The sequence below is a fragment of the Lolium rigidum genome, chromosome 3, assembly GCF_022539505.1.
Source record: "Lolium rigidum isolate FL_2022 chromosome 3, APGP_CSIRO_Lrig_0.1, whole genome shotgun sequence".
Classification (NCBI taxonomy): Eukaryota; Viridiplantae; Streptophyta; class Magnoliopsida; order Poales; family Poaceae; genus Lolium; species Lolium rigidum.
The window spans coordinates 146295376-146305927 of NC_061510.1; the positions used below are offsets into that span (position 1 = coordinate 146295376).

Sequence of the window (10552 nt, forward strand, 5' to 3'; positions counted from 1 at the left end):
TCAGCAAAGAGGCGGTGATTCTGACATGTACGTCTGCCGAACGGTTCGCCTAGGATGATCCCAAAGATCCCAACAATGAGCTCCTGAACGACTTGCTGAGTTTTACCGCTGAACTCAAGTTTTGGTTATGTAAGTCTATGTACAAGTAATCTTGGTGTGGTTTCTTATGTTACTTTTCCCCTCGCAACAACAAAACATCAATATTGTTAGATCATCTATAAATGCTAAACAGATACTCCCTCTGTCGATGCAGAGACTAGGGATATGTTTCCCTTTTCAATAAAAAAAAAGATAGTATTTGCAACCAAAATGCTCGTCTGATTTTTCGGACGGCTGGTCTCAACATCTGGACCACCTTCACAATATCCATTTACATTTTGTGCCAACAAAATAAAAATAAAAATAGTTCTATGTTGACACATTTCCCTAGATTTAAGCAAAAACTCATTTGTAAGTATAAATCTTGAAAAAAATTACGCACATATATATTAAGTTGAAGCTTGCCCATGCAAATTTTCGTCATATGATACTTCCATTTGCTATATTATTAAAATTAGAAAGTAAGTTTTCGAACTTCCTGCCGGTGTGACGTTAGTTTAGAAACAAGTTTATTTTACGTTGCAAAACTCCTCTGTGAATAACGAAATGTTCCACGGTTGAGATGTTGATAACAGCCGCGAACAAGTTTTGAAAGTTTGCTCTATCATTTGAAGAAAAAAATCATATCCATAAAATATTGTAAACAAAAGACAGTGTGCATAAGAGGACAATAATCAATAACCAAGCAATCTATTTTATTCATCAAGACATCAACTAGTGAGTATGAATTCCATATAACACATATACACCAATAAAACGTACTCTATAAGTTATGTCTGTAACAAATCTATAGATCCTCTGTAACATTACGGACTATCTCATTTTCTCTAATACTTGTTCAGTTTGATTAATACATACATTTTGTAATTAAGGAAGGGTTCATTATTGTTTGTTACTTTTTTGAGGATAGGTCTGTCCTCATGATTTGCAGGAAGGTGGCTCTCAAGATATCGCAATGTTTAGAAAAGGCAAGAGTAAAGAAAATTGCTCATGTGTATCAGACAAGAAAATTGCTCATGTGTATCAGACAAGATATCCTCGGTATGTCGATTGACTATTGATATTATGGTGTTACAAACACGAAATATTTTGTAACAGCTTGATAGATTAATGTATGCAAAAAAGTGTATAAAATTAGCCGACGCACCAATACAGCCTCAGAAGACCATGTAAAGATCAAGATTTTCTTTCTCGGTGTTTTTTACCGGAGGACACCTGAAAACCTTGTTACCACAAAATCTTGAAAATCTTGGGATTTGTCATCCAAATTTAATCAAACAAATTTTGAATTAAAAAGTGTTCACCAAACAAGGATAATTCTAGCATGAAATGGCAGTAATGCTTATGTAGTGCGGCGGCAAGACCATTCCATCGAACAATAACATGGCGTGCGCTCGAATCTTAGTGAGGCGGAGGTGGCGCTCCTCCCGCCTGGCGCCTGGCCTCCTCGTGCCGGTGCCTAGCCTCCTCCTGCCGGCACGCCTGGCCCAGCAACTGGTGCAGATTGCGCCACTACTGCGGTCACTTGGCCCGCGTCCTGGATGTAGAGCCCGCCGTGGTGGCGGGCAGCCCTCATCGCTAGCGCGATCCACCGGATGCTGCCGGCCTCGTCGTCTTTCGCGTCGGGAGCGAAAGGTCGCTTCGGGGCCATGGCAGCGGATGCGAACGTGTGTGGGGAGTTGGAGTGGGGAAGTGGACTGGATAGGGACAGTCCCCTCCCAGTCCACATTTAATAAGATGCGCGTCTGCCCACCGACAGCTGGGCTCAGGGAGGCGAGCAGGCGGACAAGAGAGAACGCCGATTGTCATCCGCGGCCACGCAAACCTGACCCAGATTTGGGCCGGATTTGGATCGTCCCGGACACCGCGTCCATCCGCCTTTGGGATGTGTCGCCACGTTGGACCGCGATTTTGTCCGACGTGACTCATTCGGACGCGCGGGCGCGGGATGGGTCGCCGCGTTTGAGATGGCCTTACCGAAGTCTATTGGACACATAATCACTGCGCCAGAACAAGCTCTTTGACAAGTGGATCATACGTTGCCTATATGATCAAATATTGGAGTTAAAATTCATAATTTGCCAATTTTTTACCAATATCATTATTTATTGGGTGGAGGGGGTAACAGAATTTTGATTTTTGAAATTCTCAGCCGAGAAAAAAAAACTTGCTAAATATTGATTAATTTTAATACTAGTTTGGTTTAAGAAAGGTGTTCCAAGCAAAAGAAAATGGTTTTGGCGAGGTCCAAAATGCAGTTTGAATTCTTCATGTTTTTCGCGAAAACGCAAAAGCTTTGCGTTTCGATTCATTGATAAAAAAAAGGAGTTTACATTACAAGCCTAAGACAAAGCCAAGACACCCACACACACCCAACACTCAAAACAAGACTACGACAAACGGCCGAAATCCGTCGAGTGCTTCTCTAAGATGCTACAGAGAGAGCTCCTCCGCTAAACAGGACCCATGCCGGTGAAAGTCGCAGTGCTTGTGCATCGACGATATTACCAAGAACCTGCCATCCGCAGCCCAGACGCGTACCACCCGGAGCCCGCGAGCCCACCAGGCTCAGGTGGGGGCATTGCTGCTCCGACCTCAGACCAAATCCGGGGACGCCGTCGGCGCAGCGGCTAGCTCCCAGCAACCTCACCAGACGTGCAAGCGTGCAGTCTTCAGTAGCCTGCCATCAAGCATAGAGGCCAGCCCACCACTGCACATCCAGAGGCTTGCTTGCGCTGTCCGAGGAAGATCCTCGTCGCGCAAGCCACCGCCATACCGCTCAAGAGGCGAGCGCGTCACCTGCATCGCAAGACGCCTCCCATGTGGCCAGCACAGAGATCCACGAGGAAGGACTATGGCCCGAACTCAAAGCTCCAAAGACGACGCCTCCATGGAGGGTACGACGTCAAAGATGCCACCGTTACCCAATTTGGCATGCCAAATCTAAGGTTTTCACCCGGAACCTAAGACCCTAGGCGAGGGAGGTGCCGGAACTCCTCGATGACGCCATAGAGGAAACGGCGCCCTCAGGCGTCGCCGTCACCGGCCCCGAAAGGCAGGGCTTTCGCCCGGAGCATGGTACCTCACCACCACAAGCACTGTCCGCTCTTCGCCCAGAGCTCACGCGTTTTTTTTTTTTTTTGAGGTAAAACAGTGGGCAAAAGCCCCCTGCAAATTTTATTAAATTAAAATAAAAACATTCAAAATTACAAAAGGAGAGAGTGAGAATCTCACAAGAAAAGGAAAACCTAAAATTAAAAACTAAAACTAACTTAACGATTGGATCCATTCTTTGAATGAATTTACATGCTTCTTTTTCATTATATGCACTAGCAACCTCAATTCTTGAAGAAAGATTGCTTTCCAGTTATTGAACTCAGCATTTTGATCTTTGAATATTTTGTTGTTTCTGACTATCCAAATTCCCCATGCTGCCAAAATTAAGACTTCCATGGCAAAAGGCAACTTCATTTTAAATCTCATATCTTCAAGCGCTTCAAGAATAGATAAAACTCTATCTCTCTGTGGACATATGAAGTCCCAACATTTCTTTGCAAAAGAGCAGGCCTAGAATAAGTGTACTAGAGTTTCTTCCTCATTACAACTTTCAATGACACACTGGTATGATTGCAACACGAAATTCTTCCTTCTCAATAAGTTTCTTGTGTTTAGTCTGTCATGTAGTAGCAACCAGAAGAAGAATTTATGTTTTGCTTGGCATGAAGATTTCCATAATATGGAGAATATCTTAGGAGCTGGAGAAAAGCCAATCATAGCTTTATATGCTTTCTGGGAAGAGAATTCTGCATTTCCCCAGATGTAAGACCAATTATCTGAATTTCCTTCCTGTATCACTGTAAGAGCATTCTGACAGACTACTTCAAGGTCATGAAATTCTACAAAGGCTTGTTATGAGAGGGATAAGTGAAAAAGGTCCTCAAGATATTCAGTATGAATCACTCTTTCAACAGTCCAATCAGTATGTTTGGCATAAGTCACTAGATGAGGAAATTTTTGGTGCATGCAGTTGTCTTCCCAAAGATCTGTCCAGAAATTAGCAGTTTTACCATTTCCAATATTACATCTAGCCATAGCCTTGTAAAGGAGAGCTCACGCGTTGACCTAACTAAGGGAGGACTCGCTAGCAGGTTTGCGTGCATCCACCTCAGAGAGGCATCGCCGGCCACCCAGCACCGCCTATGCGCCGCCAGCACCGCACGGGTGCCCTGAGCCACCACGCCAAGATGGCGTCAGGCTCAGCTCAACCCGGCCAGAGCAGCAGCACCCTGCGCGTGGGTGACCGCACCCAGGCGCAGGTGGCTAGAACGGCCGGGGCCCTCCTTCCCCGGATCGGGTCCGAAGGGCCTAGATCTGGGTCGGCAGACCCGTGCCGCCACGGCACCAACTCCGGCTGCCCAGCACCGTCGCCGTCAACCCAGCGTCGTCGCCATCATCCTTAGCATCGTCGCCTCCTTCCCCAGCGCCGTCGCTGGGCAGCCATGGAGCTCCTGCCGCCGCCGTCGGGTTTACCCGCGCCCCTACAGGCATGCAGTTGGTGGAGATGCCAGCCGCCGGCGGTGGAGGAGGGGGAGGAAGGGGTCTGGGGTGGGGGAGGGAGGTTAGGGTTTCGCCCTGACTGGCCCGCGGGGACGAGACGCAAAGCGAAACAAAATTCTTCATGTTTTACTGAGTTGAACATTTAGTAGGAAGTTCACAGAGTTCACTCCATTGTTCCACAATTGGAAGTTTGATGCATTGGCAATTTTGATAGGAATTCAGACCTTCCAGGTCATCCCAAAATTCTACCATCAAAGAGTACTTTCTACACTTAGAAGAAGAAGAGCACAGCCTGTCAGCCAAAAGCGACGAGAGGAGGTCCACAGCCCGAGCGCGTGGCCATCGTGGCGATGAGCTCTGCGCAGTGTTGGTGCTGGTCCAGGCGAGTCAACTAGTCAAACTCTCCGGACTCCAATCCGTGTACGCGAGCCGATTAGCAGCCTGGCTAATTAGCCCGATGGTAAGGTAAATATCCCACTCGCCCTAACCCCCAATATACCCTAAACTTTTGGCTTTGAAAGATAAAGTGAGGAAGGCCTAAACTAATCTCCGTATTTGCGGCGTGCTCCCCCACATGCTTCTTCTTCTTCTTCCCGAGTCCACCAGAGCCACCCCACCTCCTCACCTCACCATCGCCTCGCCAAGCCGTCGTCTATATAAGCCACCCCATTCCTCTCCCGCTCAACCCATCACACGCAACGCACCGCAACGCAGATTCTTCTCTTCTACAACTCTACTGCTACACTGCTTCCTACTCGAACCCAAAACCAAAACCTCCTGAGCTCCATCGGTCGATCGCGTCGTCTGAACTCCAAGTGATCGAGGAGAAGGAAGGTTTTGAGTTGATGGACATGACGCACGAGCGAGACTCGAGCAGCAGCGAGGAGGAGGTGATGGCCGGCGACCTGCGCCGCGGGCCGTGGACGGTGGAGGAGGACATCCTGCTGGTGAACTACATCGCCGCGCATGGCGAGGGCCGCTGGAACTCGCTCGCCCGATCAGCAGGTAGGATAGGATCATCATCATCCATCCGAGTGCTCAATTGCATGTGTTCGTCCTCTCTAGAGCTGCATCCTTCGGTTTGGTCTCCCCATGCATGAATTATTCAGGCACATCATCATCTACCCATCCATCTCTGAAGTAGATTGGTTGCTTGCATCATTTTGTTTCTGCTATGAAGTACGATTAGTCTCAGATATTCTGGAACTTCAAGCAAGCAACAAACCTGTCGCTTTGCATCAACATGCTAATTTGTGGAAACAGATAGCTACGAGCCTCCATGCCTGATTTGCCTACCTAGCAGCCACCCAGCTAGCCAGAAGCTATAGTGAGCGAGGAGAATTTTCAGTGGTTAGCATTATTCCCGGCCATAGGGATATTTATTTACCAGTATATATAATCTCTCTTCCATTACATCACTCGTCTTGTCACATACATGCATATATAGATAGTCGCATATATCTAACGAGCAACTTGGTGAATTTATTAGTAGCGGGAAAGTGATGTGATTGTTCCATTTGGCCATGTGATTAATCTTTAGCTTGATTTGTGCAGGTCTGAAACGCACCGGCAAGAGCTGCCGTCTGAGGTGGCTGAACTACCTCCGTCCCGACCTCCGGCGCGGCAGCATCACGCCGCAGGAGCAGCTTCTCATCCTGGAGCTGCACTCGAGGTGGGGGAACCGGTGGTCGAAGATCGCGCAGCACCTCCCCGGCCGCACGGACAACGAGATCAAGAACTACTGGCGCACGCGCGTGCAGAAGCACGCCAAGCAGCTCAAGTGCGACGTCAACAGCCAGCAGTTCAAGGACGTCATGCGCTACCTCTGGATGCCACGCCTCGTCGAGCGCATCCAGGCTGCCGAGGCGGCGCAGCCCGCCGCCGCCGACACGCCCCTCCCCTGGGAACAAGAGGGCATCTACGAGTCACCGGAACTTCCCGTCGATGCCTGCTGGCCAGCGGAGTACGGCGTCGAGCAGCTGCTAAACACTGCCTCGGCCCCGGAGCAGTCGGGCACCACTACCATTTCTTCCTCGCCGTCTACGGACTCCGGCGCCGGCGCCCAGCCTAGCTGGCCAGCCGCAGTCGACGGCGCAGAGTGGTTCACCACCGCCTGCGACGCCTCCAGCGCCGCCGCCATGTGCCACACGGACCAGCTGATCCAGCAGCAGCAGCAGGCACCGTGCCAGGTCGGGGAAGCTTGGACTCCCGAGCAGCTGCCGGGTCTCGAGTTTCCCGAGCTGGGTGTCGCGGACTTCGAGATCGGCAGCTTCGACGTCGACAGCATCTGGAGCATGGACGACTTGTGGTACACGCAGCAGCCGCAGCAGCTCGTGTGAAGAAAAGTCAATACGGTGGCATGGAAATCCACAGCGGCGACGGTGCTCGCGGGTACGCCTGGCAGAGCGGAGAAACGGGATTAGAAGAAGGAGAGGAATCACCTGGGAGGATTAAAACAAGATTTACGACTCTAATTAGATTTACCGACGTACTACTCAAGATGCCCATTTTTGGACTGATCTTCCCGGTCTGTTCTTCTCCAGTTCTGTCCCGTCTTTCTCTTCTGTGTTAATTTACTAGTGGTATAAAGAGTAAAAAATGTAGTAGCCGTTCTAGTGTTAATTGTTGCTACTGTTAATTACGTGATCCGTTTAATTTTGCTCATTCTTTTTGAGTAGATATATAGTAGGAATTGTGTTTCTAGAAGTGGTAATAAAAGGAAGAAAAGCTCCGACGTTAAATTCGTACGATTCCGCCCATTTCTCGCCGCTAATTGTGATCCTCGCGCACTTGAATTCCCAGTGACGATCGATCGAGAAGCGTTCCTTTTGTTGTTATCATTACGGTGACGGCGACCGCGATGGGCCGATAGATTTGTTTATGCCGACATATGGATGTTTTATACCGGAAATTCAGTGCAAGCGGTGCCGTTACATCAGCTCCAACAGTTCCCAGATGTGATCGGCATGGCCTCTGCATTACACTTGTTCTCCTTGCAACTCATCGGGTTCACACTTTGGATAACTGAAAGAGAGATAGATCCACTTATCAGTACAGTAGCAAAGCAGAGCTCATCTGAATACATGACGAACGAAGTGCATGCCGAGCAGATATGCTTTAAAATTTCAGCACTAACCACGCATAACGCGCATCATCAGATGAGCAACTTGCAGTTACATTTACAGTCACCAAGAGCATCTCTAGCGGATTCCGCAGAACTGCAAACAAGATGATCCGTTCGGGGTAGCAGATACCTATTTTGCGGTATGAAAAAACATCTGTCAGAACCAAGGTTTAAAATAGCACGCTATTTCTCGGAAAACCAAAACTGATCTTGGGTGCATATGCACCCTATATGTATAAAACATATTTCAAAAACCAAAAAAATTTAGGAAAAAAATTACCATGTAGAGAGATATGTTCTATGTCTGCGCGTAAAGTTTCACACGAAACTGACAATTTTTGTATCCTGTGTAAAAAAGACAAACAATGATTTGAGAAATAGACTATTTTAGCACAAAAAATTTGTTTTTTTTTTTGCACAAGGCACAAAACATATCGGTTTTTGCCGAAACAACTTTATGAGCATGTAACATGTCAAGGTATACACAAAAAAAAATTATTTGTATTTTCTTAACATTTGTAAATATGTTTAATATGCATTTTAAATAAAGGGTGCAGATGCACCTGGGTGCAGAAACACCTTGTCCGCTATTTCTCTGCTAATAGCGCGCTATAGCATATCTAGAGAGTCCACGTTAAATTTTAGTATTTTCTTCTCGTTATGGCGCTATTTTTGAAATAGCATGTTATACCGCGCTAAAGCTTCATAGCGTTAGCACGCTATTTTTTTCAGGTAAGTTGCTTTCACTTTTTCGTGATGATGAACTACAATTTGTTGGTTCCAATTCTAAATCAAAAGATAATATCGTTAATGCTAATATTTTTTAATAAATAATTTATACTATGTTGTTGCCTTGTGAAATGCTGATGTTAGCTTTCTAAAATATTTGAGATCTATTTTTATATGTGGCTATGTATGTATGATTTAGTTACTTTTGGAGTATATATTCATTCGTTCTAGTTAAATTATTTATTTTAGGTTATATTTAGTATTATTTTAAAAAATATACCAATCTATTAGCACGATACAATGTCCATAGCGTTGAAAGAGGTTGCCGCTATTTCATTTAGCACGCTATTTTAAACCTTGGTCAGAACATATGCCAGAAATTGAACTCCAAATTTTTTTAAAGAAGTTATCGCCAGATTTTCATCTTCCTAAGATAGATCATTACAAGCCGATAAAATTAACCGAAACCCTAGCTACTAATCCTAATCACAAAATGTGCTCGTCGGCAGCGACAAGAGATTCACCGGGACGCGTCAACGACGGATGGGGCTTCACCGGGATGGCCAATACTCCTCGTCGAAGGAGGAAACAACCACGAAGCTTTGGAGGAGGGCATGCCGATGCTAGTACAGGCGCCCTCGTGCATCTGGTAGACGTGGAATCCCCATGCCAGTTGGTCGAGGTTCGACTCTGCGACATGGCAGCGATACATTTCCTCGCGTGAGGTCGTGTGCACCGACCGCACGAGCACCCGACGCATCACCTGGTCATTGGCCTTGTGAGTGACGAAGTGGTCGTCGTCCTCCCCCTCCTACACGCCGGAGGGGTCCCCGTCCTCCTCGTCGGAGCAATGCGGAGCAGATATGCTTTAAAATTTCAGCACTAACTGATCAGATATGCTTACAGTTACAGTCACTAACACCTGCATATGCGGCAGTCTAAAAGGATAAATAACAAAATGAGGTGAAAAGCAAGGGAGCCATATTTCTCCATATTTTCACATCACATTTTCTTTCTTCTCTAGAAAGGACAAAACGAAATTCTAAAGGCGTCGCTCGCCTGAGAAAAGCGCCCCCCGCGCGATTGTCGTGGCTGGGCCGACCTGAGCAACAAGCACCACTCGCGAGTGTCAGTGTCCATCCACCATTTTTGAGCCGGTATTTTCTCTGCGTCGTACGAGGGAGCACCGATGCGCCGTTTGATTTGTTGAACCGGTAAGAAGGGGAAAGTCCATGGATGCTGGAAACGTGGGATCGGTACATCAAGGGGACGATGACGAAGCTGATGGGCGTACGATCGATGGGGAAATGTGTCAGTGTGTGTGTGCGCGTCCTCCGCCGATTTGTTGGAGAACGTCGTCGTTTGTTTTTGTACTATATACTCTCTACACCGGCCAATGGAATCAATCCATTAGTGCAATTATTTTAGTTAGCTGGAATTCTTTCTTTTGCGTGTGGATGAACTAATGTACGAACAACATCCCTTCCATGGAAATACGTAGCCATGCTTACAACTGGATTTCCAAATATTAGTTAATTCCAAACAATGGCTCACGTTGATAACACGGATTTTCTAGATACAAGGATGGGCGTTTGCGGCTAGCGGTTTGCAAAATCATGGAGCTTGAACTATTTGTGCATCAATGGGATTGTGACGGAACTGGATGGACGATCAGGAAGCGTGTTCATCATCTCCCAATTAGTTGGAGAACGTCGTCGTTCGTTTCTATACTTACGCCAAATTAAGTCAAATACTAACTGTTTGATTTAATTTGGTGAAGCTCTTTCCTTTTGTGTACCGGTGAATTAACTTCTGAACATGTCAGTTCCGCGGAAATATTGTAGCTCCTCACTTGAATGCCTAACCTAAACTTCCCTAACAATTTCTCATTCGCTACAATGTCCTTTCTTTTTCCTAATTTTCTTGTTGTTCTGGTTGATATCCATTCTTTGCACTATGTAGGCCCTATTAGATATTAACTTCGTAATAAATACGGTGGTATGTGTCAATCAACGCATAGGTCGGGGATCTCACCTTGAGAAA

At 46.7% G+C, this 10552-nt stretch overlaps 1 protein-coding gene across 1 annotated transcript; it reads left to right on the forward strand.

Annotated features, from left to right (window-relative positions):
• The first annotated feature begins 5274 nt into the window (after positions 1 to 5274).
• LOC124698369 (transcription factor MYB2-like) lies at positions 5275 to 7397 on the forward strand. Its single transcript, XM_047230851.1, has 2 exons — positions 5275 to 5661; positions 6211 to 7397. The coding sequence occupies exons 1-2, from the start codon at positions 5502 to 5504 to the stop codon at positions 6993 to 6995; spliced, it is 945 nt and encodes a 314-aa protein (XP_047086807.1). The 5' UTR covers positions 5275 to 5501; the 3' UTR covers positions 6996 to 7397.
• Positions 7398 to 10552: the final 3155 nt, after the last annotated feature.